This window comes from Geotrypetes seraphini, chromosome 5 (assembly GCF_902459505.1).
Source record: "Geotrypetes seraphini chromosome 5, aGeoSer1.1, whole genome shotgun sequence".
Classification (NCBI taxonomy): domain Eukaryota; kingdom Metazoa; phylum Chordata; class Amphibia; order Gymnophiona; family Dermophiidae; genus Geotrypetes; species Geotrypetes seraphini.
In genome coordinates, this window is record NC_047088.1 from 163049073 (window position 1) to 163070821 (window position 21749).

The 21749-nt window shown below is 44.2% G+C and overlaps 1 protein-coding gene across 10 annotated transcripts in view; it reads left to right on the forward strand.

Annotated features, from left to right (window-relative positions):
• The window catches only part of FN1 (fibronectin 1), a 361029-nt gene that overhangs the window by 112237 nt on the left and 227043 nt on the right, over window positions 1-21749 (forward strand). For all 10 annotated transcript variants that reach the window (XM_033945948.1, XM_033945944.1, XM_033945938.1 and 7 more), the window contains exon 12: window positions 9574-9717. In XM_033945948.1, the coding sequence (XP_033801839.1) occupies window positions 9574-9717 (144 nt within the window). The remainder of the gene's footprint in view (window positions 1-9573; window positions 9718-21749) is intronic.

Sequence of the window (21749 nt, forward strand, 5' to 3'; positions counted from 1 at the left end):
CCCAGGACAAGCAGGCAGGTATTCTCACTAGTGGGTGATGTCATCCGACAGAGCCCCGATACGGACATCTTGCAAGCATGTCTTGCTTGAAGAAACTCAGAAGTTTCGAGATGCCCGCACCGCGCATGCGCCAGTGCCTTCCCGCCCGATGGTCCGGGCGCGTCTCCTCAGTTCTTTTTCTTCCGCGGAGCTGTGAAGTCTGTCTTCAATTTCGCGCCCATTGAATCTTTTTTTTTTGCCTTCTATTTTTGCCGCGGGTTGAGTTCTTTTGCTCTCCTGTGCATTTATTTCTTTCTTTGATTTCTTTTTATTAAAAAAAAAAAAAAAAATTTTTTTTTCTTCCGACACCGGGTCGGCCGCGTGGCTGGGGCCCCGCGCTTTCGACCTTGCGGCGGAGCTTTTCCGGCCTATGTCCCGGCCGATCATCGGTTTTAAAAAGTGTAGCAAGTGCCAGCGCGCGGTTTCGCTCACGGACCCTCATCGACGCTGCTTACAGTGTCTGGGACCGGATCACTTTCCGAAATCGTGCCGGCCTTGCTCCACATTAACAGCGAGAGCGTTTAAGCGCCGCTGTCTGCTGTGGGAGTCCATGTTCAAGATGGAAGCTTCGTTGGATCCGTCAGCTTCGACATCGACATCGACTGGTGCTTCGACTGCATCGGCGAAGCCCTCTACCTCCCTGGCTGCTTCGGGCCTTCTGAAGCCGGCATCGTTCACACCGGTTTCGGCCTCGACTTCGGCGCCGGTGCCTTCTTCCGTCTCCTCTGAGCAGGTCTCGGCCCCTACGATTCCACCGGTGGTGCTTAAAGTGCCGAAGGCTGGCAAGCAGAAGCACGTGGCACTGAAAGAGCGCGGAGACTGTGCGGAAGGGCCCCCTTTTGGTGCAGATCCCTCCATATCGGCTTCATTGCGGTCCATACTGGAGGCTCAGTTTGTGGAACTCATGACCACCATGGGACCCCGGCTGATTGCCTCGATCCAGGGTGACCTCCCCGTTCCGGTTCCGAGGGGCGGACCGCCCCCTCCTCCTCCGCCGCGCCGCACGACTTCGTTGCTCGGCGAGGAGGAGCGGCGAGCGGTGTCCGGGTCCTCGAGGCGGTCCTCGGTTGGTACTATGCCTCCTTTGGAACCGATTCCCTCGAGGAAGGCCTCCCTTAGTGATATGCCCCCCTTGGAGCCTATCCCCTCGAGGAAAGCTTCGTTTAGCGAATTGCCTCCATTGGAACCAGTTACTCCGCCCCATGACGCAGTGTGGCGCCAACCTTCGAGGCCTCCCAGTCCTGGGCATAGCAGGAAGCAGGACGAGTTCTTCCGAACCCCCTATCAAGCCTGGGCGGCTTCGGGGGAGGCACCGACTCTTCCACCTCTACGATCGACGGCCTCGAGTCCGATCTGCTCCTTGGAGGCTTCTGACCAGATTTCTCACAGACGGGCTCGATCCCCTTCCAGGCATCGAGAAGGGCATCGATCCAGACACTCTTCGAGGCATTCCTCTCGACACTCGACCGTCTCGCCTCAGAAGAAATTGCCTCGGATGGGGTATGCTGCTTCAGCTGGGTCTCCTCCTCCGGGCCCGGAGTTCGAGGACCCCGAGGTTTTTTACTCGCCCTGTTGCTCGCAGGCGTCTATGGATCCTGAAGCCTCATCTTCTTCTAGTCCTTCTCGTAGACCGGCGACGGCGGATCAACTGTCTTTTTCCTCATTCCTCAGACAGATGGCGGATGACATGGATATTACCCTCGATGCTGGGTCTCGATACTCCAAGGAGTACCTTGATACCATGCACTTGCCTCGTCCTCCAGCCGAGTCCTTGCGCCTTCCTCTACACAAGCTCCTCGACCAGACCTTCATGAGGTGCTTTGAGTCTCCTTACTCTATCCCTGCGGTCCCTGGAAAATTGGATGCTCGGTACCGAATGGTGCATCATAAGGGCTTCGAGGGACCTCAGCTTTCTCATCAGTCCCTCCTGGTCGAATCCTCACTCAAGCGGTCTCATCCTGGGCAGGTCTATGCTTCAGTGCCTCCGGGCCGCGAGGGCAGAACCATGGATAAGTTTGGTCGACGCATCTATCAGAATTCGATGATGACGTCCCGAGTCCTGAATTACAATTTCCACTTTGCCGCCTACTTGGAATTTTTTCTGCCTGTGCTTCGGAAATTCACACCATACATCGAGTCCCAGGCTCGGTTTGAATTTGAGGAAGTGGTAGCTTCGCTGTTCCAGCTTCGTCTTCAGTTGATGCAATCTGCCTATGATGCTTTCGAGCTCTCGGCCCGAGCAGCAACCTGCTCTGTGGCGATGCGCCGGTTGGCCTGGTTGCGGACAATTGACATGGACCCGAATCTTCAAGACCACCTGGCCAACGTCCCGTGTGCTGGGGCGGATCTTTTTGACGAATCCATCGAGACAGTCACGAAGAAATTGTCTGATCATGAAAAGTCCTTCCAGTCCATTCTTAGGCCGAAGCCTAAGCCTCAACAGTCTCGACCCTCTCGTCCACCATTGATTTATCAGCGGCGTTATCAACCGAGGCAAACTCCTCCTGCGAGGCAACCGGCGAAGCGACAGCCTCCTCAGAAGGGTCAGCCGAAGTCTCAGTCGCCTGCTGTCCCTAAGACCACTCAGCCTTTTTGACTGTTTCGTCGAGGGCATAACCAACCTCGTTCTGCCTTCCACTCTTTTTCCCATCGGAGGGCGCCTCCATCATTTTTATCATCGCTGGGAGGACATAACATCTGACCTCTGGGTCCTTGCTATCATCAGGGAAGGATACTCTCTTCATTTCCATCGGGTCCCTCCGGACCACCCTCCAAGAGAGTATCCTTCCAACTTGACTCAGACCGCCCTTCTTCTTCAGGAAGCTCAGGCTTTGCTCCGGCTTCGTGCCGTAGAGCCGGTCCCGACGGACCAATTGAACCAGGGGTTTTACTCCCGGTACTTCCTTGTTCCGAAGAAGACGGGCGACCTGCGACCCATTTTGGACCTCAGGGTCCTCAACAAATTCCTAGTCAAAGAAAGGTTTCGCATGCTGACTCTTGCTTCTCTCTACCCCCTCCTCGAGCAGAACGACTGGTTATGCTCTCTGGATCTCAAGGAGGCCTGCACTCACATTCCCATTCATCCGGCCTCTCGCAAGTTCCTCAGATTTCGGGTGGGACATCTCCATCTACAGTATCGAGTGCTTCCATTCGGCCTGTCTTAATTCCCCAGAGTCTTCACGAAATATCTGGTGGTGGTGGCCGCAGCACTCCGGAACCAAGGTCTTCAGGTATTTCCCTACCTCGACGACTGGCTGATCAAGGCTCCCTCGGCCTCAGGGGTCATCTCAGCGACCCTGTCCATGATTCTGTTCCTGCAGAGTTTGGGATTCGAGATCAACTTTCCCAAATCTCATCTACAACCTACCCAGTCCCTCCCCTTCATCGGGGCGGTCCTGGATACCATTCGCCTCAGAGCGTTCCTTCCTCCTCAGCGCATGGATGCTCTTCTTCATCTCTGCCAGTCTGTGTCTTCTCGCCAGTCCATCTCTGCGAGACACATGATGGTCCTCCTGGGCCACATGGCCTCTACAGTTCATGTGACGCCGTTTGCCAGGCTCCATCTCAGAATTCCTCAGTGGACCCTGGCATCTCAATGGACTCAGGTGTCGGATCCGTTGTCTCGACACATCATCGTCACTCCTGCTCTTCAGCAGTCTCTACTTTGGTGGATGACCTCTTCGAATCTATCCAGAGGTTTGCTGTTTCACACTCCTCCCCACCAGAAGGTTCTCACAACCGATTCCTCGACCTATGCCTGGGGAGCTAATCTGGATGGTCTTCGCACTCAGGGATTCTGGACCAGTGCGGACCGACTCCACCAAATCAATCTTCTGGAGCTCAGGGCCATTTTCAATGCTCTTCAAGCTTTTCAACATCTGCTTCACGACATGGTGATCCTCATTCGCACCGACAATCAGGTCGCCATGTATTATGTCAACAAGCAAGGGGGCACGGGCTCGGCCTCCCTCTGCCAGGAAGCTCTCAGAGTCTGGGATTGGGCGGTTCGCCACAACGCCTTCCTCAAAGCTGTCTACATTCAGGGGAAGGACAATGTCTTGGCGGACAGCCTGAGTCATCTTCTCCAGCCTCACGAATGGACACTCCATTCCAAGACCCTTCATCAAATCTTCGCTCAGTGGGGGACGCCTCAGATAGACCTCTTTGCAGCTCCCCACAATTTCAAGCTGCCTCAATTTTGCTCCAGGATCTACACTCCTCATCGCCTCGAGGCAGATGCTTTTCTGCTGGATTGGGGGAATCGCTTTCTTTATGCGTTTCCTCCGTTTCCTCTCATTCAAAAGACTCTGGTCAAGCTGAAGTCCGACCGTGCCACCATGATTCTGATAGCTCCTCGGTGGCCCAGACAACCTTGGTTCTCCCTTCTCCTTCAACTCAGCAGCAGGGAACCGTGCCTACTTCAAGTGTTTCCTTCACTGCTTACTCAGCATCAGGGGTCTCTGCTTCATCCCAACCTGCAGTCTCTCCACCTGACAGCTTGGTTCCTCTCAACGTAACTCCTCACCAGTTTTCCCAAGCGGTGAGGGATGTCTTGGAGGCTTCCCGGAAGCCTGCTACTCGTCAATGCTACTCCCAGAAGTGGACTAGATTTTCTTCCTGGTGTGTTTCCAATTCCAAGGAACCTCAGCGAGCCTCCCTATCCTCTGTATTGGACTATCTTCTACGCCTGTCTCAGTCTGGTCTCAAGTCTACTTCTATACGAGTCCACCTGAGCGCTATTGCGGCTTTCCATCAGCCTCTACAAGGGAAACCTCTCTCTTCTCATCCTGTGGTTTCCAGATTTATGAAAGGACTTTTTCATGTCAATCCTCCTCTCAAACCAGTGGTTTGGGATCTCAATGTTGTCCTTTCTCAGCTTATGAAACCTCCTTTTGAGCCTCTCAACAAGGCTCCACTGAAATTTCTTACTTGGAAAGTGGTTTTTCTAGTGGCCCTCACGTCTGCTCGCAGGGTCAGTGAGCTTCAGGCCTTAGTGGCGGACCCGCCTTTCACAGTCTTCCATCATGACAAGGTGGTCCTCCGCACTCATCCGAAATTCCTGCCTAAAGTGGTCTCTGAATTTCTTCTCAACCAATCCATTGTGCTTCCAGTGTTTTTTCCAAAGCCTCATTCTCATCCTGGAGAATCAGCTCTTCACACTCTGGACTGTAAACGTGCTTTGGCTTTCTACTTGGATCGCACCAAACCACACAGAACTGCTCCTCAACTTTTCGTCTCCTTTGATCCAAACAAGTTAGGACGACCTGTATCGAAGCGCACCATCTCCAACTGGATGGCGGCTTGTATCTCTTTCTGCTATGCCCAGGCTGGATTACCCCTTCCCTGTAAGGTCACAGCCCATAAGGTCAGAGCAATGGCAGCCTCTGTAGCCTTCCTCAGATCGACACCGATTGAGGAGATTTGTAAGGCTGCCACTTGGTCCTCGGTTCATACATTCACCTCTCATTATTGTCTGGATACTTTCTCCAGAAGGGATGGACAGTTTGGCCAAACAGTGTTACAAAATTTATTCTCCTAAGTTGCCAACTCTCCCACCATCCCATTGAAGTTAGCTTGGAGGTCACCCACTAGTGAGAATACCTGCCTGCTTGTCCTGGGATAAAGCAATGTTACTTACCGTAACAGTTGTTATCCAGGGACAGCAGGCAGCTATTCTCACGTCCCACCCACCTCCCCTGGGTTGGCTTCTCTGCTAGCTACCTGAACTGAGGAGACACGCCCGGACCATCGGGCGGGAAGGCACTGGCGCATGCGCGGTGCGGGCATCTCGAAACTTCTGAGTTTCTTCAAGCAAGACATGCTTGCAAGATGTCCGTATCGTGGCTCTGTCGGATGACATCACCCACTAGTGAGAATAGCTGCCTGCTGTCCCTGGATAACAACTGTTACGGTAAGTAACATTGCTGTGTGGATCTAGTGGTAATGGTGTCTTGGTAATCTTCAATAAATGCTGTTAAATCCACCTCAGAAGTTACCGAATGATCCACACCCTATTGAACAACTTGAAGCTTTTTCTTAAGTGGCAAATAATAGTAGTTACTAAACTGAATTGTTTCAGAATTAACCAACCCCAATTACTTCTTTGAGACACTTTCTAAAAAGTCTCTCTGGGGATAGATAGTAAGTAATTGAAGGAAAATTAAGGGAAAGGGATTTTTATACTGCCTTTATGTAGTTATACAATCACACTCAAAGCAGTTTACATATATACGGTTACTTATTTTGAGGCAATATTAAGGGCTCCTTTTATCAAGCCACGCTAGCAAGGTTAACGCGCGCGATGTTTCATCACGCGTTAACCCCCTGCACTGGCCTAAAAACTACCGCCTGCTCAAGGGAGGCAATAGCAGCTAGCGCGGCCGGCAGTTTAGCACGCGGTATTTCGCGCGTTAAACCGCTAGCGCAGCTTGATAAAAGGAGCCCTAAGTAACTTGCCCAGGATCACAAGGAGCCGCTATGGGATTTGATCCCACAATCTCTGGGTGCAAAGGAATCAGCTCTACCACTAGGCCACTCCTTACTCCTAAATTACTTGATCTATGTGCATTTTCCATCATTTCTGACTTTGCATGTAAAAACTGAGAATCTTTAATTGCTGAAATAGAATTAGCATGTAGAGTAGAAACCTGTGTCTTCAATACTGAAAAGTGTTTATCCAATAACAAATTTGAATCTATATTCTCAAATTTTTCCATCACCTATTTAGAGAAGGTTGCTGTCTGAGAAATTACAGATCTAAGCATCCCCTCCATAGATAAATTTAACTTCCATATGTCCTAAAGGGAAACTTCCTTAGTTGTCTCTAAATTCAGTGGTTCGTTTTGAGCTTAAGAAATCAAAACTAAAGTACTTCAAGAGTCTTCATAATGGACACTATTTGAGGCTGGGAGACTGAACTCAATGGAGCCACCAAAGGAGACTGGGAAACTCCTTGGCATTCCCCTAATACAGGGGTAGGCAATTCCGGTCCTCAAGAGCTGGAGCCAGGTCAGGTTTTCAGGATATCCACAATAAATATGCATGAGATAGATTTGCATCTCAAGGAGGCAGTGCATGCAAATCCATCTCATACATATTCATTGTGGATATCCTAAAAACCTGATCTGGTTCCGGCTCTCGAGGACCGGAATTGCTTACTCCTGCCCTAGTACAGAAAGAATTAATGGAGGTGGAGGAGTTCTTTTTGGAGGGCTCAATGAGACTTTTGAGGGAGTCAGTACCTGAGAACTATGGGGCTCATAATCGAAAGAGAAAAACGTCCAAAAACCGGCCTAAGTTGGCACTTGGACGAACATTTCTCAAAAACGTCCAAGTGCCGATAATAAAACCAGGTTTTGGACGTATTTCTAAACGACCTAGACCTTCACAGTGCCACTGAGTGACCAAAGCTAAGCGGGGCGTTTCGAGAGGCGTGTCGAGGGCGGGAGTTGGACGGGATGTGGGCCGGCTTAGATTTGGTCGTAAAGCATGTATAACCGAAAGTTTTACAACAGAGCCTAGATGAAACTTGGACGTTGTGACTTAGACCATATAAAACATGGTCTAAGTCACAAAAACCCACCTAAAGTCACCAGATAAGCACTGCAAACACAGAAAACAGACCCCTACACACTACCCCAGTGATCACCAACCCCCCCCATAAACATTTTAATCATAACTTTAAAATTCAGCCTCCAGACCATCATCACCTGATCGCTTGACATAGGAAAGCCTAGTCGTCCAGCCTAGAGGCAGCTTAAGTCGTCTTGAGGGTGGGTTAGGGACTCATGGAGAGGAGGACCCATGCCCATAAGCCTCTGTAATCACTGCATTGATACTTAAACATGTGCAGTCCCCTATACATTCAAAACCCTTTTGTACAGGCATATAAGTGGCTCCTGCAGCCATAAGGGCTATTGGGGTGGTAGATAAGTGGGTCTAGGGGATTCTGGAGGTGGTTTGGGAGGCTCACCGTGACCTATAAGGGAGATGTAGGGAGGAGAAGACATGGCACCCTTTTTGTGAAGTTCACAGCAGTGCCCTGTAAGGTACCCCACTATTGAGGTGGCATATCTGGTTGTGCAGTCCATCACTTTTCAGACCCATCCCACGTCCAACAGGGCTTGTTCTAGGCGTTTTGGGCTTGGATGGAAAGTTGGACGGAAATGTGGTATAAAGATGGACGATTTAGCAACTTGGATGATCAGATTGGCAGGATGTATAATTAGCCGATTTTCGAAACGAAAAAAAAGTTGGATGTATCTTTTGAAAATGTGTCTTAAGTTGTTTTTTTTATTTTGGACGACTTGTGAGATGGAAGTAAATGGACTTAGATGTCCCTTTCGATTATGCCCCTCTATATGTCTATATGTGGTTGCAATTGGTGTTGAGACTTTCTGTTTAACAGTCCCCTTATGCTTATACAGTTATTTTATTTGATATACCACCATTTTAAAGAAAAAGTCAAATCAAAACAGTGTACAATTAATAAAAACAATGGGCAATCAAAGCGGTGTACAGTAGATAAAAACTGGGCAATATTTAAAATAAAAACATGACAAATTAACCAAACTAGACAACTTCAAAGATCAATGGAGCTCCACGGAACTGGGGAGCTCCTCTTCAGTCATACCCTGCTGCTGCGCACAGCAGAACTGTGGATCTTTTATGTGCAAACAAGGAACCTGCTGTCTTAGGGTTTGTCCACCACACTGCCTGCTGTAATGGCTTTGACATCGACATCGGCACTTTCTCCACACAGCCTCTCGCCTCCAACAGATGACAACCAGAGGGCAGAGTTTCTCTAGTTAGAATCACAAGCAAGCAAGTTCATTTCCAAAGCACTACAGAACTGCAGATCTTTTGTTTATCCAAAAAGGACCCCACTGTCTTAGTGTTGTCTACCACACTGCCTGCTGTAATGGCTTCGATGTCGACATCGACACTTTCTCCACACAGCCTCTCACCTACAACAGGTGACAACCAGGGGGTGAGAGCTTCTCTAATTGGAAACATCAGCAAGTAGGTTCCTCTCCCAACTACATCATTTCTTCCCTCAAGCATGCACACAAGAGTTACGCTTATTGCAATATTCTTGTACACATGCACTACACACATTCCTCCCCCTTAACTTCTCAATTCTCAGCACTCATCTGCATATATGATTTGAATATTATTAGCGTTGAGAATTGGGAAGTATTTTTTTCAGCACTTTTCTGACAGTATTTTCCAGCGCTGTTCCTTACAGCACTAGAGTTCTGAGCATCAGCTTGCTAGATTGACCCCCAAAGCCATGTTTTGTACCCCATTCAGGTTTCTGACTCACAGTTTGGGAAGCCATGCTATAAAGGAAAGTAGGCACCTACTTTAATAGATGCCACATAGGTGCCTTGTTGTATCTCTATAGTGCAATATTGATATTTTAAAAGTGTTTTTTGGGGGAGGGGCAACCAAATAATTCTTTGAAAACCCATTTTTATGTGTCAGATCATGTGCAGATATAGTATGTACTTTTTTTTTTCTTTTTAATTTTAGATCAGTGCCAGGATTCAGAAACTCGTAAATTTTACCAGATTGGAGATTCCTGGGAGAAGAGGGTTCATAATGTTCGATACCAGTGCTACTGCTATGGACGAGGGATTGGAGAGTGGCATTGCCAGCCTCTTCAAACTTATCCAGGTACAAAAATATCTTAATGGTGGTTGTAAATCCCGCTGTTCAGGCACTGTGGTTTCCTCCTTTGAAAAGTACAATCATTCAAATGACTGGTGTGTAAAATACATTAAAAAAAAGACTCTGTTCAACTGCATATATCTTTAATTTTTTCTAATTTGTAAAAAAAAAACTAACACATTTGAATCTAGTATTTTCAGAAAGCTCTGTCTGGATATTGATCCAATTAAGATTTTGTAAGTATGTGTTGGTTTATAATAGAAATATCAAAACAGCGGTAGGCAGAAGGAGAGCTAAGTATTACTTTTCTTTGCAGAAACCAATGCCATGCAGTGAACTCCAGTATACCCTAAAACTTTTAAATTAAAGCCCCACTGTCACTTGAAAGCAGCAGTTTAGAGTTAAATGTGTTTTTCCTAGTTCAGTGATTCTGAAACCTGTCCTGGGGAACTCCACACAGTCAGGTTTTCAGGATATTCACAATGAATATTCATGAGATTGATTTGCATACAGTGCCTCCTTGTTATGCTCATCTATCTCATGCATATTCATTGTGAATATCCTGAAAACCTGACTGGCAGGGGCTTCCCCAGGATAAATTGGTAACTCACTGCTCTAGTTCAGGGGTGCCCAAATGGTCAATCACAATCGACCAGTAGATCGCAAAGGCAATGCGAGTCAATCGCGTTGCCTTTGCGATCTTGTTCTTCCTGCCTCCCCGAGCCAGGCTAGGCGCGTACAAGCACCGGACCCATAAGCCTTCACCTTCGATATCAATTCTGACGTCAGAGAGGAAGTTCTGGGCCAGCCAATCGCTGCCTGGCTGGCCTGGAACTTCCTCTCCGACGTCAGAATTGATGTTGGAAGTGAAGGCTTGTGAGTCCAGTGCTTATACGCACCAGGTTTGGCTCGGGCAGGCAGGGAGATATCAGCGTGGTGGCTTTGGGGTGGGGCGGCAGGGAGAAAGGAAGAATCAGGGGAAGTGTAGAAATTGGCACGTTGGCTTGGGGGGGCAGGGGGAGAGAGAAAGAAAGGCAGGCAGGGCGAGAGAGAAAGAGGAAGAAAGAGGGGGCAAGGGGAGAGAGAAAGAAAGACAGGCAGGCAGGGGGAGAGAGAAAGACAGAAAGAAAGGGGAGGGGGGCAGAAAGAAAGAAATATTGGATTTACAGAAGGAAGTGCAACCAGAGACTCATGAAATCACCAGACAATAAGGTAGGAAAAATGATCTTATTTTCAATTTAGTGATTAAAATGTGTCCGTTATGAGAATTTATATCTGCTGTCTATATTTTGCACTATGGCCCCCTTTTACTAAACCGCAATAGTGGTTTTTAGCGCAGGGAGCTGCAAGGGACATTCAGCACAGCTCCATAAGCTAAAAAACACTATTGTGGTTAGGAAAAGGGGAGGGGGTATATTTGTCTAGTTGTTACCGAGGTGACATTGCATATTTTAAAGTCATCTGCCTTGACCTCTGAAAAAACCCCCGAATACATGATAATTAACATTTTCTCTGTGTACAGTGTGCTATGTGTTTTTTTAAAATTTTATTGTTGGTAGATCTTTTTTTTTTTAATAAATCTTTATTGATTTTCAAAACTTAGACAATGCAATACAATTATCTGAACATAAATATTTCATAAAACGCATTATTAAACATACAATTTATACTTATAACAATCATTTTCTCCCCCCATTCCCAGATTTAATACAAGAAGTCAAATTATGTAATTATAATATTATAATCAAGTAATTTTAATAATCAAAATACCTTTCCCACCCTCCCCTGGATGTGTAAGGAAGTCCACCAACCACAAAAAAATAAATAGGTAGATCATTTTGACTTGGTCATTTTAAAAGTAGCTCGCAAGCCAAAAAAGTGTGGGCACCCCTGCTCTAGTTTATAGGGTTTCCATATTTCTTTCAGTAGAACAATAGGTGGTAAATGGTCCCCCCCACCACCATTATTAACCCTGTTAGGCATATCCATTCTCTGCCCATGTCATGATCCCCTTCCTCCCCCTCCTCCCCCCCCTCAATATAAGTAATTAATGCCTGGTTTACTGCTCACTAACAGTAAAAATACTGCAAAGCCTGTAATGCAGGTCATTTTATTAAGGGGTCCTTTTATTAAGCCACGCTAGCGGGGTTAGCGCGTCGGACATTTAATCACAAGCTAACCCCTGCGGCAAGCCAAAAAACTAACGCTTCGTCAATGAAGGCGTTAGCGACTAGCGCGGCAGGCGGTTGAACTCGCAGTATTCCGCGTGTCAACCGCCTACCGCGCCTTGATAAAAGGACCCCTAAGTGTGATAACGTTTTGCAGACACTATATATTAAATACAAAAATTAATGCATGGTTAGTGCAGAGCGTATACACTGTTAGGAGTGTCTAGAGTTTAGCGTTTATTTATATTCCACCTTTCCCAAGGCGGGTCACAGCAAAATACAAACATAGTAAAAGCCACATACATCGCAACATTCTCAACCATCATAAAACGTGTTTCCATGCAATTACCACAATGAAAATATCTTTACTATGCGGTAAGGCCCGGATTCTGTAACTGGCACTGTGGTCAGCGGCCACCTTAAAAGCGTCAATGGCGCGATGGGTACAGAATCGCACCTTCAGCAAAGGTAGGCACCGGAAATATAGGCCAAGGTCTACATTTCCAGCACCTACCTATGATGCGAATTGTGCCTATAGAAGCTCTTTAAACTCCTTAACGCCATTTCCGGCATTAGCCACACCTACATTGGTGTTTGGCGGCCTAAAGCGCCTCCAAAGGCGTGATTCTGGCACCAAATTTTTAGGCACCGGTAGGCACCTTAAAACTCAGTTAAAAACACCATTTACTGAGTAAAGTGTGTGTGTGTTAGGTGCCATTGATTATAACTTATGAATTGTTTAGAAAGTGATATTAAAAAATCCCCCTGATTATTTTCCCATGATATTTTATTGAATTTTTAAAAGTAATATAAAAAGAAGGAGAGTCATGTAAGTACAGTGCAATAAAAACACAATTTAAAACTATAAAGTATACCGCACAATGAGATAAGAAAAGAACAAAATAAAGCAGAGTCTGAATTCAAGTTAAGTAGAAGTGGTATACCTTATGTAAAAGAAACAAGTGAAGCGTTAAAAAATATCTCCATCGGTATTGTCAGTGACCCAAAAAGACTGGCTTTTTATGCATTGAATCAGTCAAATCCTAAAGTTTGTGGACAGATCTGTATATCTGGTTTCATTTGAAATCTGTATTGTTCACAAAATTTCTACTTAGCTGTGCCCACATTCAATACCCACTACCCATCAGTATGTATCTCTATCCTTCTCATTTCCCTCCACCCCAGTGGTGTGGTTGGGTGGAGCTGCTGTTGGCACTTTATAGTTTCATACAGGGATTTTCTCTTTATTAAAGAGCAAAGTTATGCCTCAGTTTCTGCATTCTTGCTGTGTTTTTCCTTAGAGATGGTAGATATATTGGTATTTTTCACATCCTCTCAGATTTCAGAGTTTGGAACATAAAACAACAGTTCTCTACTTCCGAACGTAGTGCCATATTCTTCTGCCACATTGTGGTTGGTTTGTGAGTACAGTTTTCTTCATTGTAGTTGACATGGTGAGAGTGATCAGCAATATCTTTTATTCTTTTGGATTGGGGAATGGATTCCATGGTGCCATCTTTCAGTTGACTCCTGGTTCAAAGGCGTTTTCAAATTCTCCTGCCAGCTATATGTGATGACAATGCTTTCTCTAAGGAATGTTAAGCAATCTTGTCTTTGGAGAGATGTGGAACTATAAAAGCTTGAGTCATGAGAGGCTATTGATGTTTTGGAAGATTCTCTACAAGTTATTGTTATCAGCATAAAGCTATATTTCCTTAGATATGCTTTGCCATCACTTACTGTGTTTTAGATATTGCAGATCTAACACGGAGCTTTGTTCTTGAGATGTTTGGTGTGCCTTTTTTCGGCTATTATGAGATGTTGTTCTGAAGTAGAATGAGCTTTTATTTTCTGGTTGTGCTGGCCTTGAATTTTGGCATGCTCATCAAGTCGATCATGGTGCTTGTGGGAAATAAAAACGGAATTAGTAGATGTTGAAAGAATGAGTTTCTAAATTTCTTCTACAAATTTTTGGTGCCAGCTATGGACTAGGCAGACTAGTGGTTAGAGCAACTGGCTCAACACCCTGAGGTTGTGAGTTCAATTCCCAGTGCATAACTCTGGGCATGTCACTTAACACTTCATTGCCCAAGATACAAAATAAGTACCTGTCTAAAATATTTAAACCACATAGAAAATGTGGTATACAAGTCCCATCCCTTTTACTTTGAAAACTTCACTGAAAGTTTCTTCACAACCAGGACCTTAAGAGATGTAGCATTATTTTTCTTTTACATTGATTTTGCCTCATCACCACTAATTGTTTTTTTTTTTTATAGAACAGTGGTTCTTAACCCTGTCCTGGGTGGACCCACAGCCACTTGGGTTTTCAGGATATTCCTAATGGAGCAATTTGCATATAGTGGAAGAGACAGGCATGCAAATATGTCTCTTGCATATTCATTATCATTCACACTAGAAATTCACTAGTTTTAAAAAAATGCTTGGACAAATTATTGGAGGAAAAGTCCATAGTCTCCTGTTGAGACAGACATGGGATGGTAGCATGAAATGCTGCTACTGTTTGGGTTTTTGTGACTTGGATTGGCCTCTGCGAAGATGGGTTATTGGACTAGATGGACCATTGGTCTGACCTAGTAAGGCTATTCTTATGTTCTTATCTACTAGAAAATCACTGGTTGTGTGTAGAAACTTTCCACTCCAAAAACACAAGCCTACTCCTCATTCAAAATAATATCTTGAAAAAATATATTTTTAAATATGATTTATCTTTAAAGTGACTGGCGGTTCTTCCATTTCATGGCTTGCTTTGCCACCTGGATATTAACACCTTTTTTTAACATGGAACACACAAACTCAAGGACTCTCTCCCCGCCCCCTCACCCTCCCGACTCAAGTTTTGCTGTTTTTGGCTTCTTCAGGAGAGGACACCCACTGACTTCACACTCAAACCACTTGTCAGACAAGTGTTGCTTCAAATATTGAGCAGCGCAAGTTAAATGCCGAGCAGCCCATTCTATTCCTATGGGCAGTTCAGCATCTAGCTTGCACTGCTTGGCAGCACTGCTTTGTAAAAAGAAGGGGGTGGGGCTAACTCACAATCTTTCTTTTTCCTTCTTTACAGTTTATCTTAGACATGTTGACATCCTGCAGAGCAGACTAGAAACAGCCTGGTAGTTAGTGTAAATTCTCTTTATCAGGGATCTTCCTCCAGGGTGAATTCAGCACAGGCCCTTGCTAGAGGAGTTCTTGTCTCAGCTGTTGCCTCTACATCAATGTGTCTCAAACTTTTTTAGTTTCGGCACACTAAACAGATCAAATGTTTTTCACGGCACATTATAATTGAAATTATAAAATTGCAAAACCAACAAAACATTTAATTTGAGAGTTATTTATTTAAACTTCTTTAAGTTATGTATGGGTAATCATAGCAGTAGTGAAACTAAAGTGGATAGAATAGAACTGCTAATCAGTGCAATGCATGTGCTTGTTTTTGAGTGTAAATTAACTCAAAACGTGGCTCAATAGTTGACAAGCAAACATGCATTTTATCATCCACCATCTGAGGCATTCTATCTTTTTTTAATTTTAATTTAATTTCTGTCAGAGCTGAAAATCCAAGTTTGCAAAGATAAGCACATCCAAATGGTAACAAAGCCTTGATTGCTTTGTTGCTCAAGTTAGGATAACTACTGAATATAAAAAAAAACTAAAATTACTTGTTGTTAGTTTTCAAGGACCAATCACGTCAAAGAATGATGCTTATTTGGGTGGCTGTGTCCTTACGCACATAGACACTCATAACATTGACAGACTCTTGCGTAAATGAAGTACATGTCATCTATTCTAGTGTATACTTATGAAGAGAAATTTTAAAAAATAAAGTAACATCTCGTGGCACACGTGGAATCTCTTTGGGGCACACAGAATTCTAGATACATATCAATGACTTTTCAAAGGTGTCTTGTATGTTTGTATAAAGCAGTTTCTCAAAGCTTATGCTGTTTCCATAAAAGAGGATATTTCTGCTATTGAGTTCTACTCATAGAAGCAAAGTACATTTTCTGGTCACACTGCAATATTTGACCTGAACAAACCATGTTTATTTGACTGGCTCTTATGTATAATCAAAGGGGTTCTTGGAATCTAATTCTGTGAACTCTTCAGAACAGAAACTTATCATTACTTTGCTCTGATAAAAGCAAATTTTCAAGTTCATGGTTTTTTAAAAAAAAATGTTTTATTTGGGTCTTATTTTTTTTTGTTTTGAGGATTGAAAACCTGCTTTAATCTATAAAAAGAAATACTCTGAAGTCATAGTTGCAGCATATACTCTATACATGTACATGGGAAATGGTTTTGCAACGCTATGGGCTCCTTTTACTAAGGTGCGCAAGCAGGAAATTACCGCACGCTACACCGCGTGCTACACTTCTAGAACGAACGCCAGCTCAATGCTGGCGTTAAGGTCTAGCGTGCAGGGAAATGTAGCATGCGCTATTCCGTGCGTTAAAGCCCTAGCGCACCTTAGTAAAAGGAACCCTATATGTCCAGTCTCAGGTGTAGAATATAATTCAGGTTTCATGAGGTCATTAATCTAGATCAGGGGTATCAAGCTCAATCATATAAGGGGCCGAAATATAAAACACAGGCTAAGTCGCAGGCTAAATTTTTTATTAAGATACTGTCTCCCTTCTTCCATTCCTATCCATTCTACTCAAGCGTGCTATGCTTTGTCGCTGCTTTGACTTTCTTTTATCTCAACCAACTCTTGATCTTCTACAACAGGGGTGTCCAACCTTTTGGCTTCCCTGGGCCGCATTGGCCGAAAAAATTGTTTCTGGGGCTGCGCAAATGCTGCAGCAAGACAGAGGAGGGAGCCGGCAAGACGGTAAACACTCGGGGGCAGCAGAGGAAAATACTGCATCGCCTTCGACCGGGGCCGCACAAAATACTTCACGGGGCCGCATGTTGGACACCCCTGCTCTAAAATCTAATTTTTTCCCCCTACACGCAGAGACTGCAAAGTCTGTAGTGACCTGCTTCTGGCAAGATCCAAGGGCCTTTATTCAGTCTTCAATCTTCTTGACCTCTCTGCTGCTTTTGATATTGTTAATCACTGCCTAATTCTTGATACACTATCCTCGCTTGGATTCCATGAATCTGTCCTCTCCTGGTTTTCCTCCTACCTGTCCCATCACATCCTCCTCCTCTGCTTTTCCACTGGCAGTTGGTGTACCCAAAGGTTCTGTTCTCTTCTCCCTCTTTACCTTTTCCCTCGGTGCTCTGATTTCCTCCGTTGGCACCTAGTATCACCTAAGCCGATGATTCCCAGATCTACCTTTCCATACCCGAGATTTCACTGAAAATCCAAGAAAAAGTCTCTGTTTGTCTTACATTACTGCCTGGATGTCCCGCCCTCGCCTTAAACTAAAAATGTCCAAGTCCGAGCTGCTCCTCCTTCCTTCTTAACCCCTCCACTCTGCCCCTTCCATTCTCTGTAAATAATACTGTTATTGTTCCTATGTCCTCTGCTCGTAACCTTGGAGTTGTCTTCGACTCCAACCACTCATTTTCTACGCATATCCAACCAGCTGCTAAAATCTATCACTTCTATCTCTACACAAAAAAAAAAAAAAAAAGGGAGCCAAAAGCTTTTACTCACAAATGACGGGGAAAGGAAAAATACAACATCTATCAAAACCTCCCAGTAGAAACACTTTCTCCTTTTTTTTAGCATTGAATGTACTTCTACCTCTATAGCATCACCAAAATTTGCCCCTTCCTCTTTGAGCACACTACCCAGACCCTTGTCCACATCCTCGTAACCTCATGCTTAGACTACTGCAATTTACTTCTAACAGGTCTCCTGCTGAACTGCCTCTCCCCCTGTAATCTGTGCAAAACCCTGTTGCATGACTCATCTTCTGCCAACTTCACTACACTCATGGTACCCCTCTCTTCAAATCACTTCACTAGCTCTCTGTCCGCCTTTGCATACACTTCAAACTCCTATTACTAACCTACAAGTATGTTCATTCTGTAGCCCTCTCAGTATCTCTCCTTTCTTGTTTTTCTTTATACGCCTCCCTTTGAACTCTGATAAGTTACCTTTATACTCAAAACCCTTCTCCTCCACTGCCAGTTCCAGATTTCGTTCCTTTCACCTTGCTGCCTCTATGCCTGGAATAGACACCTGAGTTCATGCATCATGCCCCTTCACTTCCCTTGTTCAAAAATAGAATGAAAGCCTACCTTTTTAAGATTGCCTTAAAATGTATGATCCTCTCCCTCTGTTCATCAACCTAACCAGCAGTTTAACTGTCCCCCATTAACTGTAACCCCTACTACTACTATTAATTATTTGTATAGTGCTACCAGATGTACGCAGAGCTGTACAGAATTACAAAGAAGACATTTACTTTGGCATCCTGCTTGTCTGTCTCGATTGATTAGATTGTGAGCTCATCTGAGCAGGGACTGTCTCCTTCGTGATTCTGTACAGCGCTGCCTCTAGATATAGCAGTAGTAGTAGTTGTAGTAGTAAATAATTGATTCACACCTACCTGTTCCATTCCACCCAGTATTTTACAGACCTCTGTCTCTTCTCCAGGCTGAGGAGCTCTAGCCGCTTTAGCCTTTCCTCATAGGGAAGTCGTCCCATCCATTTTATCAATTTTGTCACCATTTAATAAAGGAGGAACAGATCTGGCTCTGAAATCTGTTACATTAAAGATGATGAATTGTCACAAAAGCAACCAGGGAATGACTAATCCTTTGGTGCAATGGTTTCAACGCAGTCCTCAGGGACTACCTGACCAGTTGGGTTTTCAGGATATCCATAATGAATTTGCATGCATTGCTTTCTTAGTATGAAAATATTTCTCATGCATATTCATTGTGGATATCCTGAAAGCCTGACTGGCCTGGCGGTCCCTGAGGATTGGGTTGAATGCCACTGCTTTGGTGGATCCCATGTAAGCGAGCATGTTGTGGTGGGGGGGGGGGAGCTGTCCATCAGAATATAAATATAATTAAAATCTCCAAAGACTCTGGTGCTTCTGACTGTAGAGGAAAAGTGACAGAAGAAGTAGCAGGAAAGAAGCTCTACTCATCAGCCTTCCTTCTAAGCTGAGCATATGTGCATATATACAGATCATGAACCCTATGCACACAGTAAAACATAATGTGCATAAAAAATATAACACTGAGACATTTTAATTATGATAGTTGTTAGGAAGCAGCACATGGAAACTGAACTGCATGTACCTCATCTTATCAGCTGAAAAACTGTGTTCAGTTCTGGTCTCCTTATCTCAAAAAAGATATTCTGGCACTAGAGAAGATTCAAAGAGCACCCAGGATGATAAAGGGGATGGAGCAACTCTCGTATGAGGAAAGACTAAAAAGGTTAGGGCTCTTCAGCTTGGACAAGAGATGGCTGAGGTGAGATATGATTGAAGTCTACAAAATCCTGAGTGGAGTAGAACGGGTACAAGTGGATCGATTATTCACTCCATCAAAAAGACTAGGGGACACTCGAAGTTACAGGGAAATACTTTTAAAACCAATAGGAGGAAATATTTTTTCACTCAGAGAATAGTTAAGCTCTGAAATGCATTGCCAGAGATCGTGGTAAGAGTGGATAGCGTAGATGGTTTTAAGAAAGGTTTGGACAAGTTCCTGGAGGAAAAGTCCATAGTTTGTTGTTGAGACAGACATTGGGGGAAGCCACTGCTTGCACTGGATCAGTGGCATGGAATGCTGCTACTATTTGGGTTTTTGCCAGGTACTCGTGACTTGGATTGGCCTCCACGAAGATTGGATACTGGGCTAGATGGGCCATTGGTCTGACCCAGTAAAGCTATTCTTATGTTATTGCTTAACTTAGGTCAGCTTTTATCAAGCTGCACTAGAGATTTTTAGCATGGACCGGCACAGCAAATGCTCCAGTATTCATAAAATTTCTGTCAGCATCGGGGCACTTACTTTGCCAGCCTGCGCTTAAAACCTCTAGCAAAACTTGATAAAAGAGGGGGTTAAACTGGTGCAATGCTAAGTTGTCTGTTCAGTCTCCATCCATAGGATGACACTGTAATGTAAATCATAAATTGCTGACAACACTGTCATTATTAAATTTTAACAGTGTTCCCTCTAAGCTTCATGATTCTGTTTTAAAAAGCTCTGATTTAAAGGCTTTTTATAGGGGGAGGGGAGGTGTGGTATAACTATGTAGTTCTATGTTAACTTTCCATCACAAGTCTAAAATGCCTTCCTTTTTTGTGTGTTTTTAATTCATATTAAGTAAGACACAAACTAAATTAATATATTACTATTAAGGTACTAATAACAACGTAGTATTTTCCCAAATATTGTGCCTTGTTATAATTATGATTTTTAATCAGGAGCTTCTGCTGCACAAAATTGCTCACAAGTTTGGTCAGTGGAACATTTTCCTTATGGGCTGAAAACTTTTTGGGATGCGAGTCATCAATCTTAGAGAAAACATTAGTGCTCACTAATTCAGCCCGCTGAGTGGAAGACAATTCCCTGGGAGTGGGGACATTAGACAGACATCTGTGGGCAATGATGGCTCTGGCTCTCTTCCTACACACACGTTCTTCTTTAAGCCAGCCTAGCAGTTGAATTATCAGGACAAAAATCTGCCATGGGAGTCATTGAATTAGCACATCTGAGAGGGCTCTTTGAAAACATTTGGGCATTGGACACATCCCAAGTTTGCTTGTGTCTTAACCCTGACTTGTGTCTAGACGAGTTAGAGTACAGTGTCTCTCCTCTCATTCTTCATTGCTTCCCTTGCTCCCCATGAGGAACAATTCATCATCTTTTTGACTTGAAAGCTAAATACAACATATGCTTGTGCTTAGGATTTCAGTTAGTCCCTGGCTACACAAGGAGCACTCCATTTTTTTCCTACAAGAAAGTGGGTTGTTAGCTGTGTTCTTTTTTTCTGGCAACACTAGCCAATGATAGTTTTCTGCGCTCTAGAAAAGCATAGTTCATTTGGGCAGTTGTCCTGCTCTCTATGCTTGTTGAGTCTTTGAAGCTGATTTTCTGCCCTCTCCTGTCTCCCTGCCTAAAAACAGTATTTGCGGTTTTTTTAAATTTGTGGGGGTTCCTGGAACGGAACCCCTACGAATTTTGGGGGAGTACTGTTTACTGTCTTATACCTCTCTCATTTGAGTTTCAGTGCTGTTAGTAAGTATATTTTTGAAACGTTTTCATGGTACTCCTATTAAGTTTCAGTTTACTGATTTAAATTCATTCATTGTATTTATGTATATATTTGGTCTTTTTACTATTGTTATGCTTTAACAAAATTGTATGTTTTCTTTTGAATTATACCTGCTATACACTGCCTTGGGTGAATCTCTTCATAGAGGCGGTTAATAAATATCGATAAATATATTTGTTTAAACAAATTGTTCAAAACTAAATAGGTATTTCAAGGAGTATTGCACTTTGTTTTGGCTAAAATTCATTTTTAGGATCTGAGTTACCTCGTATGAAGTGAGGACAGTAACTTCTTGGCTCTTTGACAAAGTCTGAAAACCTTTTTAAGATTTTAGCCATATTGTACAACGTATTACATGCTGGGTGGCCTAGTACGTTGTATAAATTGATTACACCATATGCTTCTTCTCGGGAGTTGTGCTTAAGTCAGGCTTTCTTCAGGTTCCAGCTGTAAAAGCTGCTAGATTGGAAAGTACACAAGAAGGGGCTTTTTTTTTTTCTATCTGGCCTCTGTTCTGTGGAATTCTTTGCCGCAGGATCTTAGAGAGAAAAAACATCTTTGGTTCGTTTTAAAAAACGTTTGAAAGCCTACTTTTTCCAGCAAGTATTTGGGGTTTTATTGCCAGAAAGGTAGAACATAGGAATACTGTGGAG